Raw genomic sequence first — 23,325 nt, forward strand, 5'->3', positions numbered from 1 at the left:
GCTGTACTCCCACAATATTTACACTTAATTGCAACTCCTTCTTTCATAACAAAGGACAATGTGATCTCTTTGCTATATTCTCCTCTAAACTGAAACTCAATGAAAGCAATGACCATATTTACTTTTATTTAACATATTCTCAAAAATACATATGCCTTCAAGAAATATACAATAAACATTCATTAAATGACTCCTAAATACTACATTAGGATTTTAGGGTGTCACTCTGAGCCTGGGTGCTGTCCCTAGAAACAGTGAAAAAAATATTAAAAGGATAAAGACTCCTAAAATTTCACAATCTCTGTCTAATACCTGACCAGTACTCCTCCAGTCAAGATCACAAAGAGGAAAGTCTGAGAAACTAGCAGATCCAAGAGGTGACTACTGAGACTAACTTCAACTGATATCCTATCAGTGGAAAATATCAAATCAGGGGCCTAGGGAAATCAGAACCAGAATATAAAGTTTAGTAGTAATGTATCAATACTCATATAAAACATGGAACTAAAGATAGGTCACATGATCTTTCAGTGTTAATGCAGTATAAAGGCCCATTCAAAGATTAGAATTTTATACAGTAGAATATTGTTGATTATTGAATCCACATATGGGTGTTTCCACCAATAGTTCAGGTAGACTCACACAGAAATGAATAAGTCCTCACATTAGTCTTTCAGTCTTTCAACTGGTATCCCAATTTTATAAAGCAGCAACAGGCCAAAACTACTACATCCTATTCTAAAATTAGAGATAATAAAAATTATAGTGTTGATTTATTATAAGTTGATTTGTTGTTCAGGAAAATAAATATGTTATACTAGCAATGAATAGGAGACTTTCTTTATCTAGTGGTGTCTAAAATGTCAAAACCAAGAGTGAAGTGGTTATACTGAAACTAAACAAACCCTAGTGATAAAAATGTCTCCTATAGATTTGTGAGGAGAAAGAAGAAAAAGCCTCAAAACTGTGTGGGAGTAAAAGTTTTGTTAGAATTACAACACTCTGTATATGGCTTAGCAAAAACTATTACAATAAGTGCACATATTTAGTGCAAATTTTTCCTTTTATATATAGTACAAATTGTCCAATCTTTTCAACAGCAGCCGTCTAATCTTTGCAAACTAGTTTGTTTATTTATAATTTTAATTTATACATCTCTAGGGAAGGCACAAACTCTAGTTTGTTTCCTCAGCCCTCTCCTTTTACACCTCAAGATATGACAGAAATAAAGGAAAAGGAAAGGAGATCTGTTCCCTCCTGGCTAACAGCTGGCCTATCTTTGATCACTGGGGTGATCAAAGAAATACCCCTATACCATACTTGGCATTTCTTCCTCCTGTTCTAGGCCACCACCTTAGGCATCCATCTTCTTATCAATCCACTCTACCCTTCACTTCAAATTATCTCAATAACCACAACAGACACTTACAAACATTATCAAATTATATCTCGTTCGTTTAAATTAAATATAAATTAAAACCCACTTGCCTTGACTAAGAACTCAGGTTCAATATTTTGGCAGCTCAGACAAATTCATTAAAGAAAACATTTCTAATAGATGTTAATTGCTGAGGGCAAAGTCCTGTCTACATTAACCAGCTCTACTGGAATGAGGTCTGAATCCTGATTTAAAGTTTAACAATTAGCTGACATTCCTGCCTTTGGCCAAGTTCAAGTAGGTGTGTGTGATGTGTGGCATAATAATGGCAAGTTTTGCTTTTTAGATTCAGTTTATATTAAAAACTGAAAATATCATGAGACCAAGAAAAAATCTCATTCATTCTATGAAATGCCCTAAGAAAGCCCCTGTAGTCTACTTAGATGTCAGGGAGTATGTCAGAGAAGAATTCAGTTCCTTCATAATGGATCTTTGGTTAATAAAGATAAACCTTTTCTGGCTTTACTTCCTTGTTGATTTATAGTAATTTGGAGTATGGGAACTTGTGGTGTGCGATTTGGAGTGTAATAATGTAACTCAGTGGTAGAGTACCTGCTTAGCATGCATGAGGCCTTGAGTTATTTTGCCTCCATATGGCAAAATAAGCCTAGAATCACAAGTGTATCACTGAATCTAACTTCTACTGAGACAAAGGATCTGAAACTTTTCTTCCCAGGCTAGTCTGGAACTCCAGCCCACCAATTCTCAGCATTCAAAGTAACTAGGATTGCATGTGTCATCCAGCCACTGGCACCCAGAATAATTTTAAATTGTGCGTGTGTGTGTGTGTGTGTGTGTGTGTGTGTGTGTGTGTGTGTGTGTATTCATGCCAGTGTAAGTAAAGGAAGTTTTTTCTTTTCTTTCTTTTCTTTTCTTTTTTTTTTTTGCTGGTCTTGGGGCTTGAACTAAAGGCCTGGGCATAGCCCCTGAGCTTCTTTTGCTCAAGGCTAGCACTCTACCACTTGAACCACAGCACCAGTCTAGCTTTTTCTGTTTATGTGGTACTGAGGAATCAAACCAGGTCTTCATGCATGCTAGGCAAGTATGCTACCACTCAGCCACACTCCCAGCCCAGGAAAGGAAGAATTTTAGAAAATGGGTAAATGATGATAAAAAGCTTGTTTCTACAATATAATATAATACGTGGGTCATTCAGAATAATAACAGCAATGATGAATTCTGGAATCATAGATTGTGGGTAGAAAAGTTAATGGTAACCATGTTATGAGGGAAGGAGAGGAATTGGAAATATTCTCTTTTGTTGCGTTAATCACATTTTGTCACTGTAGTGAGAAAGGTACATGGAACAAGTTAACTTTATAAAGAAAAGAAGTTTTATTTTAGTTCCCAGTTTGAGATGCTGCAAGTCCAAACAAGGTAACACCTACTCTGCTGAAGATCCTGTCAGATGACAGGAGCATCTATAGGAGGAATAAGTCTATGGCTTCGTTTGTCTGGCAGTGCTAGGGCTTGAACTCAGAGCCCTGCACACTATGACTTCTCATTTGGCAATGCAATCTCTCTGCTCTTACATGTTCCTGTCATTGGCATGCATTTCCAAGAAGGCCTCAATACAACATGAGTGGCTCAGACAGTAAATTGGTCATAATTCTCTTTAGGAGATAAAGGTGGAAAATAGATATGCCATTTGGTCTCTCCCACAGTTGTCAAATTAAGGGTTTTATTCTTGTCAAGGATAATTTCCCTTCTGGTCTGTCTTCAGTGCTCTTGCCTGCCTCCTAACTTCATGCCTTTTTCAGAGACTCAATGTAACCTCAAGCTCTGCTCTGTATTATTTTCTCCTTACATTATGTATTTGATGAGATTTGTCTGTTGTGATACTACACTCCAAATAATAGTGATTCAAACAAGACAGGAGTTTTCACCTAGGCTCTCACTTTCTAGCTGAAAGAAAGAGAAGAGGAGGAAAGCCCTTTAAGAATTTTCCTGAAGTTGCAAATAGCACTTGTTTTTACATCTCACTGGTCAATGATTAGATACACAGCCACTCATAACTACCATGCTGCTAAGCACTAAGAAATGTGGTCTTGATTCTGGGAAACTGTGTGATTCCCTAAATCTGAAAGAATATCAGATCTTTTAAGGATTATAACTCATTTTCTTTGTTTTTAGACCTCAACCCGTACATTATTTCCAGGAAGATATTTCCTGGGCAGATTGCATTCTTCCCCAAAATTCTCAGTATGACTAGGGAGTCATTCATTTCATCAGGCCAGCCATGATCAAAAAAAAATTCAGCCATAATGTATCCAAGCCCAAAATAATTGCTTCTATTTGGCAGATTATTTGTTCATTTAATTATGTTTATTTATTTATTCTATAAGATTCCAGGCAAGATGGCAGAGTAGAAGTTCATTGGATTCTGTCAATAAGAAGCTGAGTAACAAAGAAGAAACCCTATACAGATAAGCAAAACTAAGGAAGTGCACTGAGAACGGTAAGAGACAAGCAGAAAAGCCCAAAAGTGAAGAAGAAAAGTAATGGACGAGACTGAGGAACAGTTGGCAACTTCAACCCCGGCCTTCTGCATGGGAGGAAAAGCTGAAGCCTCTACCATAATGTAAGCCTTTACAACAGACTGGCAGAACTCACTGTAGGTCAGGTGGGACAATGACTTCACCAATATGACAAGCCAGAATCAGACATGGCAACTTTCCACTTCTCTTATCTCAAAGAGCTACAGTGAGGTCACATCTTGTGATGGGGCGTTGGACAGGAGGCTGAGGTACTTGTGAAATCAAGTAACATGAGCTAGGTGTAAACAAGCCTTGAGACTGAGATACAACTGGGGAAGGGGAGCTTAGAAACTAAGGAACATTTGGTGATCAGTGAGTTCTGGGACAGCCATCCAGTTCCCTGGTAGAAGATAGCAACAGGGAGAGTCTTGAGGGGTCTTAGCTGTTGGCGGTCCTGTCTTGCCTCTGGAAGTATTTGCTCTCAAGAGTTACTTTATGGGGCTGGGAATATGGCCTAGTGGTAGAGTGCTTCACTCACATACATGAAGCCCTGGATTTGATTCCTCAGCACACATATATAGAAAAAGGCAGAAAGGGCGACGTGGCCCAAGTGGTAGAGTGTTAGCCTTGAGCAAAAACAAGCCAGGGACAGTGCTCAGGCCCTGAGATCAAGCGCCAGGACTGACCAAAAAAAAAAAGAGTTACTTTATGACTGGAAAGCTATTTCAGAAAGCAGTAAGATCTAGCCTAGGTTGGTGGGAAACTTGGATTAGAGAAAGATCTGCTGATAGTTGACTGCTTACAATTAACCTGCAGCCAGGCAGGCTTTGAGACTGAACGACAATGGAGGAAGAAGGAGGTTTTGGAGAATAATCAGGAATGTCTGGTTACTTGGCCCAATGCTTAGGTTGGAGAATGACACCAGAGTCCTACACAGAGAAGGACAGGTCTAACCAGACAAGCTGAGGACCCCAAGGAAAAGCCAGGGAAGTGCTTGGAAGTCTCACCCTGCTCAATGACAGCAATTTCACTGCTGAAATGTCCTTCAGCAAACTAGAAACTCACCTCTGATGGTGGAAAACTCAGATTTCAGTTGCTGATGGACGTATAGCCTGGCAGGCCTAGAAACTAAGCCACACCTATCATTCTTTTCTTGTTCTAAATATTAGGAGAACATTTTCAATAAAAAATTTTGATTATGTTCATGGATTACTATGGCTCTTAAAGGAAAAATAACTTCTCAATACTTTTAATTAATAACAGTCTATTATTGTTAAATCAAACTAATGAAAGTATCGCAAGATTCTATACATGAGAAAATTAGAGCAACAAAATAGAGAACTTGGATTCTTATAGGAAAAAAACACATGTACTCCTTACTGCTCATCATTTACAAAAAGTTCAAGAAGGGTCATTGGCCTTCTGAGCTATAACATTTCTAAAGATAAAACAAGACTATAACTATGATTTCAGAATAAACAAAATTTCTTAAAATACAAAAAGTATGAAAATGAAAATAAAAGTAGCAAATTAGGCTTTATACAATTTGCCTTTCTTCTCATACCTCTTGAAACAGCACAAGGATATTCAGGGTACAGAATCTTGGGGCACCATGCCCAAAGATTCCATTCAATTAATGAGGATGGGAGCTCCCATTGTGCCTCGACATTCATGCTTTTTGTGATTTTTTTTCCCCCGTGCATAATTGGAATAAATGAGACTTAGGGGTGTGTGTGTGTGTGTATGTGTGTGTGTGTGTGTGTGTGTGTGTGTTTCCATTCTTGGAGATTATATTCAAGGCCTGGGTGCTGTTCCTGAGCTTTATTGCTAAAAGCTAGCACTCTATCACTTGATCTAGTTCTGGTTTTTTGTTCATTTTTTATTTTATTTTATATTTGTGTGTGTGTGACTTTATTTTTTTTGGATTTTTTTATTAATAAAATTTTGTTGACAAGGTGTTGTGCAAAAGGGGTACAGTTACATAATAGGGCAGTGAGTACATTTCTTGTGATATCTTACACCCTTGTTTTTCTTTCCCTTCCCTAGATCAGGTAGGCATATATACAATACCCAGTGCTTTTGGTTTTGGTGGCTAATTGGATAATAGTCCCACAGAATTTGCTGCCTGAGCTGGCTCTGACTTGGAACTGTGATCCTTGGATCTCAGCCTCCTGAGTAGCTAAGATTATAGGCAAGGGCTACTAGTGCCCAGCTCAGTGACTTTTAATCAATGGACTGTGGTAAAGGTGATGGCATGTGTGATTATATTGCATGCAATTGTAATAGTGAATTTTAAAAGAAAAGATTTTCATCCACTAAACAAAAATTCTGCCTTCTACCAATGGGTTCTAGTAAACATCATTCTTTTCATTTATTTTTTTCTGTTCTATAAATTGGACTCCTTTAGATGACTTACGTAAGTGGAACCATACCATGTTTATTTTTTACTGATGGGCCTATTTCACTTTATCTATTTTATCTCACAGGACAACTACTTTAAGGGTGCTTGTACTATGAAACACTTTAAGAGAAAATATACTTGAAAGTTTTCATAGATGGGAAAGATATTTACAAAGTTTCTGAACCTCCTTTTGGCTCAGGAATATGTGAACTACATGATAAGACAATATGAGTGTGTATATATTAGTAATAAAAGCAAGTAAGTTTTTGTGGTTTTGGTTGGTTTGTTCTATAAGAATTCATTTTTCTGCTTTTATTTTAAATTCTTTATTACTATCTTTAGTTGTACAAATGAGATGACATTTAACAAAGCAGTTCATATAGATACAATATTTTTTGATCATTGTAACCCTCTGTTCTACAAGAATCATGAAGATAATAAAATTTAAAAAACATCTGAAATAGACATCATTTTTATTTCATTAAAATTGATATTTCTACACAGTAACTGATAAACAAATGATAAAATAAATATATTTTTACAATTACATAAAAATACAGTAACTTGGTAGAGAGAAGAAAAAATTTTGTACTAAAATATGAAGACATGAGCTATTAGGCTCTGGTACTTTTATTCACTTATATGAGTGCAAACTAAATATGACAAACAACTTCTTGGCAAAACTATACATCATACTTAAAAAATCATATCAAGGGGCTGGGGATATAGCCTAGTGGCAAGAGTGCCTGCCTCGGTATACCCGAGGCCCTAGGTTCGATTCCCCAGCACCACATATACAGAAAACGGCCAGAAGCGGCGCTGTGGCTCAAGTGGCAGAGTGCTAGCCTTGAGCGGGAAGAAGCCAGGGACAGTGCTCAGGCCCTGAGTCCAAGGCCCAGGACTGGCCAAAAAAAAAAAAAAAAATCATATCAAGTATGAAGTCAAATAATGTGTTCAATGACTGACTTGTTATTTACACATTCTTTGTTATATTGTTTTGTATTATGGTTATGTAATATTTCGGAACAAGTACAGAAAACTCAACTTTGATCTCTCTATACTTCTTTCCTTTCAAAATGGAGCCATAGACCTTTCCTTTTCTTAAGGAACTGAACCACTTCCTAGGATTAATATAGAAATATATAGATTCAATAAAAAAAATAGCTTTAAAGGATGACCTTTAAATATATTTGAAGACAATCCAAATGGGAAATTCTGTAACTTTACAAGATTGTTTTGTTTCATTTATTAGATCAATTTATTTTTATCTCGACTTTTCATTTTAATGCCTAGTCTAATATAGTGGTGCATATTCAATTATAGAATACCAATTGGCTGAAGGAATAGTCAAGTAGTTTTATTTCTGCCCATTGTCAGGCTAGCTACTTATAGATTAGATTAGATGAGACATCCAATTTTCATAAAATTGTCTTACAATTTTTCAAATGGCCTTGATAGAGTTTTTAGAAAGTGTTTCAGCCATATCTTAAAACACTTGGTTCGTGATTATACTGGCCAAGTAAAGTACATATCTTAAAAATAAAATGTGTTATTTAGCAGGCATCTGGCTACATGGCCATTTATGAGTTTTTATTTCAAGTAAAAATGCAAGACATTTCTCTAGGTGGCCTCCTCTGCACTCCAAACTTTTTCTTCTTTGAAAATGCATGAGTACTTTACTTTGGAAACTATGTAGCCTACACATATTTTATAAAAATCACAGAATGTGGGAGCATGGACAGTTTATTATATATCTGAGAACATCAGAAAGCATGATGTTTGATGTAATATGGTCTAAAATAATTCCAATATATTGCTTCTCCCAGATGTACTGAAGATTACTCAACAGTCTAATTGTCTTTGCTGTCTTCTCTCAATGCAGTCATTTAATCAATGTGTTTATTAGCTGACCATTTGATGAATAACACTGCAGTGGTGTGTGGTGATGTATAAATAGAGACTTCATATTATATCTAAGGCCTTCCAGGTCTTTATAATCTAATATCAGACACTGATACAGAGGATAGAAAAAAAAACCATAATTGTTGTTGGTAGAGAATGGTGGAAAACATTCTATTTTTATTTGCATGTGTGTATTAATGCAATGGATATAAATAACCAAAAATGTGAACAGCGAGCTGTTGGGTGGAGAATGTTTGAATGACTTTTAAGTATACTTTTTAGATGTCGATGATTTCTGATTGGGAGACATAGCAAGCATGTGGCTTGAGACTAAAGGATGGCACGCAGTTTCCTAAACTGGAGCCATCTCGAATAGGAACCTTTAAACACTGTGAGAAGAAATCTGAATCAGACTTAGGAGGAGGCCTAACTCCTACCACAGAGATATGACTGCAACTACTAGCTCAAGAGAATGCTTTCTGTGGCTGTGATTAAGATAAATTGCATGAAGAAGAGGTTATGTGGGAAGGGAAGCTGGTCCAATAGCGGGTATTAGAAGCAATTAAGGCCTAGACTTGGGCTAAGTAGCAAGATTAAATGGAAACTTTCAGATGACTCCCAGGGGGCCATGTGATTCCATTCAATGTAACAACCAAATGTTGTATTAAGAAGTCAATAGGGAAATGATTTCCAAACATTTTGCCTGTTGTCATAGATACTTTGAGACTGAAAAGAATAATTCAAAGGGAACACGAGATGGCAGCAGTTTTATCACATAGAGAAAAAGATTGGAAAAAGAAAACATTTGAAATTATTTTTAAAAATCAAAAGTATGAAGCACCTTATTCTTTATGTGTTGTGTTCTTTTTCAGTACAGGGATTGTTCCATCATTGGTTTCATGCTTCTCAGCACATCGAAGGTTCATTCTACTGTTAAAAAAAATCCTACTCCATTATACATAATTGTTTCCTAAAATAAGGTTGTGGCTGTAAACCGCAGTTTATTGTTCCTCTATGTTATCTGAGATAGAAGAGGTCTTTAGGATGCAAATTTGTTTTAGATGCTCCAGCATTGCTTTTTCTTCCTCTTCTAGCATTTCTTCCTTGTTCATTTCCCACCTGAAAAAAAAATACATGTAAGTATTTCTATAACTTTCAACCACTAGTCCGTTATTCAAGGCTTGAATATACAGTCACGAGTTTTTTAAGGCATCTGTTTTCCTTGTTTATTCTTTACAGACTGTCTTTGGGGCAGCACAATTCACAGAAACTACTGCAAGTTAGGCCAGGAGAATGGGCAAAGAAAATAGAATCCAACTCCAGAGGCCACTTTCAGATGAAGTTTTAAGGAATTGTGTCAAATGAGATTTCTGTATTTCCTAGATTTAAAAAGTATATTTAGTATTTTTCCCTCACTGAACAACAAATCAGTGGCTTTATGTTTCAGGGAGGGTTTTGCTAGAAAGACCTTGGCAACATGAAAACCATCCTACTAAACTGGACATATCTTATAGGTAGGTCAATCTATTCCTAGAAATGTGACCTGTTTGGTGCAGTAAACTTAAATTGCCCTTCCTTCTGCAAAGTTGCCAATGATTAGCAAGATTCCATAAACATTTACTTTTTAAAAAAGAAATAAAGATCTTCTTATTCTGATCAATTAGGAGAAAGGCAGCAGGATGTTAGAATCTGGATGTATATTTTACTCTTCTCCATCCTTGCTGTCTCTCCCCAGAAATTCCAACTAGGAATTTTTTGTAGATATTTCCTTTCCATTTTCTTCATTCATCTACTATCCTTCATACCATTTACTATGATAAACACAGGGATTTTTATTCCAATGCTGACATACATGTTAAAAGCTCGGTTATAAAGTCATTAGTAGGCTGGGAATATGGCCTACTGGTAGAGTGCTTGTCTTGCATGCATAAAGCCCTAGGTTCGATTGCTCAGCACACAGAAAACAGAAAAAGCTGGAAGTAGCACTGTGGCTCAAGAGGTAGAGTGCTAGCCTTGAGCAGAAAGGAAGCCAGGGACAGTGCTCAGGCCCTCAGTCCAAGCCCCAGGACTGTCAAAACAAACAAACAAACAAACAAGCAAACAAATAAGTAAGTAAAATAAAGTAATTACCAACTACTCCCTAAGTATCCTCCAGAAGCCCCTATTTTATTAGTGCCAGAAACCCTGGATAAAAAAATAGCCTGTCATATATGAAGGAAAGCATGCAGAGCTTAGGTGGGGTTCCTGGTTTCACCTGAGCTGTGCAAAGAAAGCAGAAACCTCTTGCTACAATGCCTGTTCCTACACAGATTTCCTTGTTGGAGTGCTGGCTTCATTCCACATGGGCCAGACCCGAGCAATGGTGTATATAACAGAAGAAAGAATTGGTAGGAGATACTACACATGGCATTAATTTATATTTTTTCTTTAATCCCTGCCTGGAATTCTCCTCTCTTCCTACATCCAACCTTTTCTGGATCTGAGTCTGTTATTTCTGACCTTTCTGGTTCTTCTGTATTTTCCCATATGGTTGGAGTTAACTCATTGGTCATACGGGTTTTATTACAAACTTCAAGGATAAAGAGAATTTTCACTATTGCACTGTTCAGTCCACATCATGTGGGAAAAAATTCTTCAAATCAGCACTTTGGATTTTACAAATTAGCTCACAAGGTTATGTTGTTCTACTTTTATGGAATTTAAATGTTAAAAACCTCCCAGTACTGAGGCAAAGAGATGTTAGAGGGTGAACCATACAGAAATACATTGCATCAGTGAATGAAGATGGCAAGATGAAACACATTAAAAGCTGCCGAATAATAGAGCATGATGAGGATGGAGAAAGTAAGAGCAAGTGAATGGGTGAATTTGATTAAATTGCTGTATATGAATGTATGAAATACCCCTTTGAAAAAGTAGCATGTATACAAAAAAATGAATGACAGAAACATAAATTAGGTTGAACTCCCAAGCAGGAAAATAAATAATTGAAAATGCTTGCATAGCACTAACTATGGGTTAGGCATTGTTTTTAAATACTTGTTATGTCATTCATTAAATTCCCACCACAAATATCACTATTCTAGTTCTATTGATGGGTAAACTGAGGCACATAATGTTGAAGTCACTTGCCCAAATGCCTAATGATTTGAACTTTATAATCTGGACTTTGAAATCTGATAAGAATGATGACCTTAAGATAAATAAAAATAAGTTAAATATTTCATTTTCTAAAACATAGTACTTGAATTATGTTAGATATTAACTAAAGTTACTATTTAAGATTATATAATTTTACAAGAAATCTAAATTAGTTACTTTTCCCTCTAATGTAAAGATGCCAATAATATCTGAGTAAATGAGCTATTTTAGGAATGTCAGTAGAACAAAATACATAATATGCACATAAATATTTTGATCATTGTCTCTACTTGTGAAAATTAGAGGCAGTATCTGCTTCAACAAAACTTTGTATAATTTATGCAATTTAAATAAATTATATACATAATATAATACATGGTAGGAATTTTGAAGCTTCATACAATTATAGGTACTTCATGGTATAATTGAGCTTAGTAATTAATGACATTATGTAGTTATTTATCTACCACAACTTTCTCATATTTGCTATGTGCTTATTAAGAATAAATCATTTCATAACAGGATAAGAAACAATAGAAAATAGTTGTAAAAGTACTATACTATTTACATGTATAATTTTATTCTTATTAAATTAAAGCATTGACTTTTCTGAAATGCAAATTAATTACAAGCATTGTTACATTTCACAGATACTACATATGAAGAAAAATTTCTAATTGTTTACTCAATAGAAAAGCAATTCAATTGTGTTTTTTAATTTAATTTAATTTTATTGTCAAGGTGATGTACAGAGGGGTTACAGTTTCATATGTAAGATAATGAGTACATTTTTTGTTGAACATTGTTACCCTTTCTTCATTTTTCTCCTACTTTCCCTCCCTCCCAGTCTCCTTTCCCTGAGGTGTAAAGTTCATTTCCAACATATTGTCTTGTGACTATCGTTGTTGCAATGGTTGGCCCTTTGTCTGTTGTCTCATTTTGTTGTTCCCCTCCCCAGAGAAAATAATCCACCATTAAACACAACTACAAATATTCTAAGTTAATATCTGTACTTTCCCTAACATATTTAGTATCTGTAATGGAAGTCTGTCCCTATAAAACCCATAAAATAATATTATAACTATCATATTTTAGTTCTTCCTGAAAAACATTATGAGGTGATTCTAGTTTTGTTTCTCCTGTCTTTGGTAGCCTGTTTCATACACTATTGCTAATGTCCCCACCTGCCTTCGATAGTATAAGAAATTCAACCTGCATTCCATTTGGTGGCAGTGACAATCTTGTATCTTTAGATTCTGACAAGCAATGAAACCCAATGGGAACCCACTGAGCAATATCTCAGATATCCCAGATATTGATCAGATGGCTCTTAGGTGGGTAGATTTAGGGTTATAGACATTTTAAACTATATGTCATTTTCTTATATAGACACAGCAGAGTCTCTAAAACTTGGACTGAGATATTCAAGGTTAAAAACCCAAAACTTGCACCACCATGCCTGTCTTTCCTGTTCTCAGATCTGTTTTCCTGAATTTATACACATACTCCTAGCTGGACCGAGGTATCTGCTTGTGACTCTGAATGTCCTCTGAACTCACTGTCAAGGTCTTCATGTGCCAGATTTTGGGCTAGGAACATTCTGTTCTTTCCACCAAAATGAGCAACAGTTCCCTACAATGAGGTTCTGAAGTGTGCAAAATAAAGTCACAGATCAGTGAATAAAATGCTCTAGTGATCAGTTTTATAGAATCTTATATGAGGATGGTGCTGTTTATGGATGACTACATTTCATAGCCTATAGAGGAGCCATGCTTAAGAATGTGGTTAAACATGAGGTACAGCACCAGACCAGGGTCTGGCAGATCCAAGTTTTGTGGACCTCTGATGTAAGAAGTATCAATGAACAGCATTCACATGTACAATATAGGGACTGAAATACAAGTACATCTACTGATTTGTGCATTTATGGCTGATCCCCTCAATAATGTCAGAGTAAGTGGTTGTGAATTAGATGAAATAAGACTCTCATAATTCACAAAACCTAAAATATTTACTATTTGGACTTAAGAAAAAACACCTGCTGAAATCTCTATTCTAGAAAGGTGGTAGGTGGTACTGCCTCCCTTGGGGAAATATGGTGGGCATTTTCAGCTGACACTATGTCCATAGAGTGCTTCTCCTGGAATCCAGGAACAGAGCTGGAAATGATTTCATGCAACAATGCCCCACAATGAGAAGCTATTCTCCCAGAATATCAACAGTACCTTACTACTTGTCTCTGGAATTCCCAAATCATATTGAATAGTAACATGGATGTTAAAATTATAAGAATACATATCTAATTCCTGATTTTAGTTTAAAGGGTTTTAGCGTCTTGCTGCTTACAATGCTATTGTTTTCTGGAGTGAAATTAAGGAGAAAGGGTGGTCTTGGGAAAGCCGGATAACTGTGCATCAATACTTTAATCAATAAAATAGGAATAATAAATGTCTCCTTCACAAAGAACATAACAAAACAATGCCTGGTGAACAGCAACTACTCAATGAGTCATAACTACTCTTATTATTATCAGACTTATGTGGCACATTGGTTAAGGTTCCAAGGCAAATCCACCTTTGATGGGAGGTTCCTCATGTAACGAGAAATCATAAAGTTTGAGGGAGTGTTGGCATTGTATAAGTAACCTCACAGCAGAACAGATGTCTCTTTGGTTCAAGAAATTGCAACTTTAACCATCATATCCACGTTCTGCAGCCTGGGGAAGGCTGCACCAGTCTCATTTCATCAGGATGACATAACCTTCCCGAGTCTGCCCAGTAAATGAAGCCATGCTGTTTATATGTGAATACTGACTTTACTGCTTTCTGGCTGTGTGAGAATGGACAAGTTTCTTAATCTCTCTGAGCACCAGTTTTTTTTCATAGGCAAAATATGCAGTACACCCATCAATGTGTTGTTGTAAAGAGTAGATGTGCTGTGAACATCGAGTGCTTTAAAAGCATTACTGTTGTGTTATTATATTCTATTTGTACTGAGTGGTTTCCTTAGAGTCCCTGTTTTGGTATTCTTTGTCCTCCTCTGTGTCCTTCATATTGTTTATTTCTGACACAGTCTCTTCCTTATGTGTAGGTAAAGTGGCTAAATATTACAAGGCTTTCTTTCGGTGTTCCGTTATACATATCTAAGACCATGTCATTCTTCCCTCTCTATTTCACGAGGAGAGTTTTCATGCTGGTTTGCCTTATTTATCCCAGCACAGCTAAAGTTGTTTTTGTTTTCTATACTCCCTTAGCTATGGTTTTCAAATGCAGTCGGTAGTGATGGCATCTTACAGATTATTGGCATTTCTCCTGAAACATCAGTCAAATACTCACATATAAAATACAACTTGAAATAAGCCTCCTGACTTAATGATTATTAAACATTTATGTAGAACTGTATTTACCAAGTGCTTTATTGTTTTTTATTAGTTAATTTTACTATTAAACAACATTAACCATCTGGGCAAATTAATTCTTGCGAATTGTGCTACCAGTTGGTAGTGGAGCAGCCAAAAGTGAAGCTGTATTGGATTTATTTGTCCTCCTCTCCTCTTCTGCCCAGCACATTGCAGACTGGCTTAGAGGGAGGTTCAGATCGGTCAATAAGATCTTTTGTTTTACAGTTCCTGCTGCTCTGTGCAAGGGTCTCTCATGTTCAGTCTTAGATCACCCTCTCTTCTCCCTCTGAATGCACACATCTATGCCATATGTTTAAACATTATCTCCACATCTGTAATTCATTCCAATAAATTACCTTTAAATTACATTTTGTCTCAAACTCTCTAACTTGGGCTTTATGAGAGTCATTTTCACTCTCATGCCAATTCTTTTAACTATATAGAGATATCTATATAGAATTTATGTAGATAAATGAATAATTCAAACTGACCATGACCCCCACATTTCCCTCAATAACACCACAGGGTCTATACTTCACAATATGCTTTTATGTCTCCTCTCCCAATCTTGTCTCTATGTGAGAGGACAAAGAACTCTGCAACCATGGTCACAATTCATATAGATCCCACTGTCACTAGGCCACAGTTGGGGTGCTCATAATTTCAGGACCTGAAGAGTGCAACATTCTCCAGCTATTCGCCTCTCAAACCTCATGTCACTGCTAACACTAAAGCAGCAATGACTACTCTGCCTAGATAATTTAAGGTCTGCAATGGATTAGCTTGGCATAGTTTGTTTGTTCTCTCTCTCTCTCTTTCTTTTTCTCTCTCTCTTCCTTCCTTTCTTTCTTTCCTCTTTTCTCTCTTTCTTTTTTGGTTGTGTTTGAACTCAGGGCCTCATACTTGCCTTGAAACTGTTATAGCACTTGGACCACACCCTTAGCCTGTTTTACTCTTATTTTTCAAATAGGGTCTCACATTTTCACAGGCCAGCCCTGAACTATGGTCCTCCCAACTTGCCTCCCAGGTAGCTAAGGTTGGAAGTATGAGTCACCATGCCTAGATAACATAGTAGAAGTTCTGTTTAGTGACTGCTACTTTTCTAGGGAGAAAATTATTTTCCTTATTTATTCCTATCTTTTGTTTTCCCACACATGACTATTTCTGCATTTGCTATTCTAGCCACATGAAATGGCTTTCTGTCTATGCAAAATCTGCTCATTCTTCCTCAGATTCAGTCCATCAGCCACTTTCATGCTGTCCTTCTCAGCTGTCTGAATGTGTGTGCTGGTCCTGGTGCTTGCACTCAGGGCCTGTTTCTGAGCTTTGAGCTCAAGGTTAGTGTTCTACCATTTAAGCCATAGCTCTACCTATAGCTTTTGGGTGGTTATTTTGAGAAAAGTATCTCAAGTGATTTCCTGATAGGGTATGGCTTAGAATTGAACCACAATCCTCAGGTCTCATCTTCCTGAGTAGCTAAGGTTACAGGTTTGTTTCACTGATGCCTGGATTGATTATGCTTTGTAATGATCACAAAGTAATGATATTATTTGTCTATCTGTGATTCAAGGACATTTTCTGTGGTTTTATTTTCTAAAATATAAGCAAACCAGCTGGGCATAGTAGTGCTTATAATCTCAGCTACTTGGGAGATAAAGATCAGGAGGGTCATAGTTTGCAGCCAGCCTAAGCTAAAAGTTAGCACTGAATAAATAGTGGGATAGGTAGTTTATATCAGTATTCCTTGCTATATGGGAAGAATAAATAGAAAGATTATAAAGGCTGGCCATAATCAAAAGTACAAGACCATGTCCAAAAAATTTACTAAAAGCCCCTAAAAAAGTCTCTGGGTATGGCTCAAGTGATAGAGTACCTTCCTAGCAAATGCAAGGTGCTCAATTAAAAAAAAAACCCTAATACCACCACAAATAGTAAATAGATGATAGATTGATGCTGCAAAATAAGATAAAATACAAGCTACATTGCATTATTTCTCTAAAACAAACAAGCAAGCAAATATAAACCTGTCCTAACCTCCACACAAGAGGGCACCCCCTAAATATGGCCAAATATCTTAGGCTGGTTCAAATGATATACTTCAAGTCTTGTAGTTCTCTATACACTATAGTCTTCATACTCTATCTATCATCTATCTATCTATCTATCTATCTATCTATCTATCTATCTATCTATCTATCTATCTATGTATCTATCTATCTATCTATTTTGTTGGTACTGAGGCTTGATCTCAGGGACCTGAGGATTGTCTCTGAACTCTTTTGCTCAAGGCTAGCACTCTACCAATTTGAGCCACAACTCCACTTCCGGTTTTCTGGTAGTTAATTGGAGATAAGAGTCTTATGGACTTTCCTGCACAGACTGGCTTTGAGCTAGGATTATAGGCATGAGCCACTGGCTTCTGGCTCCTTCTAAGGTATAACTAATTTTCACTTGGACCAGTACACAGTGGAGTAACATGCACAATTTAATAACCCATAAATATGTTTGCATTTGTCAGAAATTTAGGTATCTCTATGTTACTTCTAGACAGATGTTAGAAATAGCATGCAACTACTAGTAGTATCATTACTGGCAGTATTTGGCACCTCAAATAGATCTCTTTATTTTCCATTGTTAAATTAATGTATTATATTGTTATTATAGAAGTGATATACAGAGTTATTACAATTGCACGAGTCAGGTAATAAGTATATTTCCTTTTGTACAGTGTCTTCTGTTTCCTCACTCTCTCCTAGTCCCTCCCTCCCATCTCCACCCATGAGTTGCATAGGTGGATTTCATCAACGTCCAGTGAGCTTCACTACTGTATTTTCACCCATTTTCCCCCCAGTTATGTGCCATCCCCCCACTGAAGATATATATGTGACTACACCATAAATAAGGTAAAGAAGACAGAACCATCAAGAACGAAAAAGGAGGAGGAGGGGGAGGAGGAGGAGGAGGAAGAGGAGGAGGAGAAAAAAAGAAAATTATTCTTTTGTTTCCATATCACAGAATTCCTTTAGTATGTGTATTACTTTATATAAAATGATTTAATTATTAATCGCATGAGTCATAGAATGATGGCTCTTACAACATGAAAAGTCATCCCCTGTGCCTTGCTTTCTATAACACTATCCCTTCTTAAGGTCTAAATTCAGTGATCATATCAAGACACCTCCTTGAAAATTCACTTATTTCCTACTCATATCATTTCCTTTTTTAGAATGACTTGACTGTAACATAATTTCATTTGGCCATTGATTAATATTTTCTTTTACCAGTGAAAGACGTTTGAAAGCAAATTTTGATTAACGAAGTGTTTAAGCCTTGTACGGGCTACCAAATATCTAAGTATTTAATTTCTGCCTCAATGTATGGTAGTAGTAAGAAATAAATGTAGTGAGCCCAGGAAAAAGATTGCAATTAGAGAGTTGGAACAAAATCTCACAGAAACAACGGACCCATTAATAAGTAGGCTAAAGACTTAGAGAGAGACTTCTCTGAAGAGGAAATAGGAATGCTAGTAGAACATGAGGAAATTCTCAACATCTCTGGCCATAAAAGAAATGCAAATCAAAACAACATTGAGATTCTACCTCACCCTAGTTAGAATGGCCATTATCAAGAAATGTAATAACAACAGATGCTGGCTGGGATGTGGCCAAAAGGGAACCCTACTACAGTGATGGTAGGAGTACAAACTTGTTCCACCACTCTGGAAAACAGTGTGGAGGTTCCTCAAAAGACTAAACATAAAGCTTCCTTATGATCAAGCAATCCCACTTTTGGGCATTTACCCAAAGGATCACAAACAAGGCCATACTAAAGCTACCTGCATTACCTTCAATTCTGGACTTCAGGATATATTGCATATGTATTGAGAGATCTAATTATTTGTAGTCTTGTTTAAAATGTACCTCAATGAGCCACACTTTAGACACAGTTTTTCTGTTTAGTTAACTTGCTTACTCATCTAGCCAACATTTATTGAGCAATTGGTGCTAAATAACAGAAGCTGAATGGGGTCTTGTCCGCAGGAAGCTTATCAGACTGACAGAGCTCATCAAGTGGGCAGGACTGAGTAATTATTCTAAATCTGTCATCAGAATCCTTTACAATTTGGTGCAATATTTCAGCTTAAGGATGAAATGTCAAGAGATAATAAAAGGTACTTCTGCCATTTCCTCAGGCTTCAATTTAGAAATTGTTTATGAGGTTGACTCACTTCAACCATTTCTTCCTTGATTCATAAAGCAATCTGAAGTCATTTTAGAGAATAATTCATGGCTTTCTTCACTTGTGGGAAAGGGAAAATAACAGAATGAATCCAGAATTCTTTTGAATAGCCATTACTAAATTATGATGAAATTGGGAACTATGGAACTGGATAACTGTTTTCAAAGACATTTCTGTAGGAAAGTGACTTAAACTTGCATAGTTTTAAAGGTCAACTTTAGGGAGGGGATAGACAAGGTTGCCTTATGCTTGAGAGACTTCATCAGTATTGTAATTATGAAGGGTTGTGGGAAATCTATTATAAAGCCAAATAATCAACTTGAATTTAAACAACAGCATTTTTTAGTGTCTCTATACATATAAGAACACGTTTAGCAGCAGTCTCTGTTTTTAGGGAGAGATCTTAACCACACATGCTGTTCTTAATTAAAAAAAGACCTATCTTCTTTTTTTTTTTTTTTTTTGGCCAGTCCTGGGCCTTGGACTCAGGGCCTGAGCACTGTCCCTGGCTTCTTCCCGCTCAAGGCTAGCACTCTGCCACTTGAGCCACAGAGCCGCTTCTGGCCGTTTTCTGTATATGTGGTGCTGGGGAATCGAACCTAGGGTGTATCCGAGGCAGGCACTCTTGCCACTAGGCTATATCCCCAGCCCAGACCTATCTTCTAATATGTGGGTGTAGCTAATGAAAGTAACAACTATTTTGCCCAATGTTTTAAAACTTAAGTTTTTTTTTTTTTTTTTTGGCCAGTCCTGGGCCTTGGACTCAGGGCCTGAGCACTGTCCCTGGCTTCTTCCCGCTCAAGGCTAGCACTCTGCCTCTTGAGCCACAGCGCCGCTTCTGGCCGTTTTCTGTATATGTGGTGCTGGGGAATCGAACCTAGGGCCTCGTGTATCCGAGGCAGGCACTCTTGCCACTAGGCTATATCCCCAGCCCCAAAACTTAAGTTTTAATAAATGTTTGTACTTTTAGCCCATCTTCCTTAGCATACATTTATTTTTAAAAGAAGGAATAAATATTATTATTTGCATGTAATGTATGTATTTGTATGTAATTGTACGCAATTGATTTATTGCTCAACCTTATTCTCACTAAATTGGAGTCACTTAAACATTTTTTATATGCTACTTTTAAATACTTTAAACAGTTTTCCCCTGACCTTTTAGCCTGTCTGTTACATAGAGTATATGTAGACAACATGGTTCCTACAAGAAGAAAGTTGCAAGGCCTTACAGTTTTTCAGTTGGGGATTTTAGAAATGAGTGGAAGGAGAAAGTCTCACTTTGATAAGGAGTCAGAAATCTTCACAAGCCTATTTCTAACCCAATGTAGTTATTTTCCCAATCTAATGATGGCAGGTTTTGTTTTAATTTCGTTTTTGGATGTTAGTGTCAGCACTGAGGCTTGAACTCAGGACCTCACAATCTTGCTCCCTTTTTCCCTTGTCATTCTAGGCTGGTACTAGAGTTACAAAATATAGGCATTTCTTAACATAGGCAATGAATTTTTCCAACTCGCAACTTACTTTGACAAACCAGAACACTTTAATATCCATAGAAATGTCCACTTGGTTTTTATTTTATAAAAATATAGTTTGTAATAGGAATACTACTTATAACCCTGGATTCCAATGTTACACATAGGTGACATAAAACATAAATACATAGAAATACATGTAATAAATGAAAATACCTACAAGTATATATACAGAAATAAACACAGGGGGCGGAGAATGTGGCTTAGTGGTAGAGTACTTGTCTAGCATGCATGAAGTCCTGGGTTCGATTCCTCAGTACCACACAAACAGAAAAAGTCAGAAGTGGCACTGTGGCTCAAGAGGTAGAGTGCTAGCCTTGGGCAAAAAGAGGCCAGGGACAGTGCTCAGGCCTTGCGTTCAAGCCTCATCACTGAAAAAATAAATAAATACAGCTATGATTATGAAAATCCACACTCAGTACTATAAAATATCAATATTTGCTACCACGAATTAACTATTCGTTGCCTGCTTCAACCCAGATTTCATTACATAATTATTATAAATCGCCAGATATGTAGTTTATCTAACTATTTCTGCAAAAATTTAAATAAATGTTCTTTTGCAAAGTAGTTGACTTCTTAAGTTGCTACTAATACACTAAAAGGAATTGTTCCAAGCTCAGGAACAAGCAGAAAAACCCTTAATTTGAATATATAGCCTTCAGAGACAATCTGGAGCACAACTCAACTGTCCAAGCAATTTATTTTAATTAGTATGATTTGTTCTATGTGTTTAAGTAGGAGAGTTCTATACTAACAAATGGACCAACTTAGAATGCTAATGGTAACATTTTAAATAGTTATGGCTTAAGAAGAACATAAACAGAAGCACAGCCATCAGTAGTAATGAAACTTGAACTTTTCTGTTATTAGTAAATCATCCATATCCCCACAGAGACTTCATTTTCACCAGCAGATTTTTAAAAATTGCAAGTGTTTAGATAGAAGGTCAAGGTCATACTGCTTGGCCAGCATTTAATGCTGAGGTAGAAAATTGCCCTTTATGAAGAAAAGTGTCAAGACTACTCTATCCTGCCAGAAGTATATTGCCGGTTTTCCTTAGAGTAATAGATAATCTGATGCATCCAAGGAAGTCTTTTTTTTTTCTTTTAAACTTCATACTTCAAACTTTCATTAATTATGTTCCTAAACATTTGATGTCTACTCCATACATTAAACTACTCTGCTAAAATGAAGTTAAACTGTGTGAAGCAATGACAAAAAAGATCTCTTCTGCATCAAGAAGAAAACAGTTATATATTTATAAATCCCAAATTATCAAAAATTAAAGTAGTGTTTAATAGTCCACAAAAGCCAAGTCCAATTGTTTTGTCAACACCACTGGCTCCAGGCCCGGCACGCAGTAAACACATCCAGACATGCCAGTGTAAAAATGAAAGCACCACTTAGAAACACATGGTCTATCAGATGAAAAGCCTCCTGGAAATTCTGTTATTCAAATTAATAGTGATACTGTGTTTAGAAAGGAAATTAAAATACAGACTTGGCTCAAATTTTGCTTGAAATTTGCTAAAAATTTACAGACTTAAAGCTGATCTGGAACCCAGGAGAAAATAGCAGGTTCGCATGGTTGTTCTGCCATCATTTGTCATTGAATCACTGCCTATGTTCATAGTTACGTAGATTCCAAAGGCTTTTAATCCAGAATACTAACTGAATAATACTTTGCTTTGGGTACTATAGGAGTTTTAAGTACATAGTATTAACAAAAATTCTTCTATGTACTTTATATATGTTATCTAGATTAGTTCTCACAACCTCATGAGATTATTATTGCTACAGACCAAAGACTTTCCAATGGTATATGCAAGTTCATTGACACAACTAGAATTCTAATCCAAAAGGCGGGCTCTGGAGTCCATGCTCTTATTCAGTGTGCTGTATCTACTACTACAATCTGTGTCTATGTTTCCAAGACTATCTAGTGAAACATACACTGCTCTCATGGAAATCATAATTTAGGCATACTTAGTATACATTTGCTCATCTAAGAAACTTAATTGATGAAAAAAATCAGTCATTTTGTACTCCATGTTCTACCCCCGAAGAACTGACCTGAGTATGTTTCTGACATACTAGAGTTGAATTGCCATTACTATCAAACAAGGGGAAGATTAAAGACCTCTCAAACAATTATCACTCTTTTCTGTGACTATTCTGTGACTAGTGTCAAGATAAGGCCAACAAGAAGAAGTCTAGAATGATTATTTCATTCACTGCTTATAAAATCCCTTCAAGGAGAGAATGAATGGGTGGTTATGAAGGACTGAGGCTTAGCTATAGTAACTTTCCCAAACCATAAAATATAATTAGGGATTGGAAAGGAACTTTCTTGCTATCAAACCTGCTCTAAGGAATTGAGAGAAGAACATCCTTAGGTAGAAATCCTAAGTTTTACGTGGAGCATTTATTCATATCCATGTACCATGTATCCTTTTCATTATGCTGTGATCAATCAGAAAGATCAGAAGATTTGGTAAATAGAATCAATGATTCCATAAAAAAGAAGTTTTGAATCATTCAAAAGTAGCACCAATATTAACAGACTTTGAAACCCTGAAAACAGTGTAAACATCTAAAAGATCTCTATATAAGTTTGATACCCATTTGGATATAAGTTCTATAAGGGCAAATGCTTTAAGAGAACATAGTTTGGAAAATAACAGTTACTGAGCAAATGCTTGTTGAAAAAAATGAATGATACACCTTCAGAAAAATGTTAATTTTTCTCTAAAACAAATCTCACTTTACAATGTACATAGTTTTCATGTA

At 36.4% G+C, this 23,325-nt stretch overlaps 1 protein-coding gene across 4 annotated transcripts in view; it reads right to left on the reverse strand.

Moving 5' to 3' along the window:
* Positions 1–7,269: 7,269 nt before the first annotated feature.
* The window catches only part of Kiaa0825 (KIAA0825 ortholog), a 393,831-nt gene continuing 377,775 nt past the window's right edge, over positions 7,270–23,325 (reverse strand). For all 4 annotated transcript variants that reach the window (XM_048331257.1, XM_048331260.1, XM_048331259.1 and 1 more), the window contains one exon: positions 7,270–9,337. In XM_048331257.1, coding sequence (XP_048187214.1) covers positions 9,220–9,337 — 118 coding nt within the window. In that variant the 3' untranslated portion in view covers positions 7,270–9,219. The remainder of the gene's footprint in view (positions 9,338–23,325) is intronic.

The sequence above is a fragment of the Perognathus longimembris genome, chromosome 22, assembly GCF_023159225.1.
Source record: "Perognathus longimembris pacificus isolate PPM17 chromosome 22, ASM2315922v1, whole genome shotgun sequence".
In the NCBI taxonomy this organism is placed as follows: domain Eukaryota; kingdom Metazoa; phylum Chordata; class Mammalia; order Rodentia; family Heteromyidae; genus Perognathus; species Perognathus longimembris.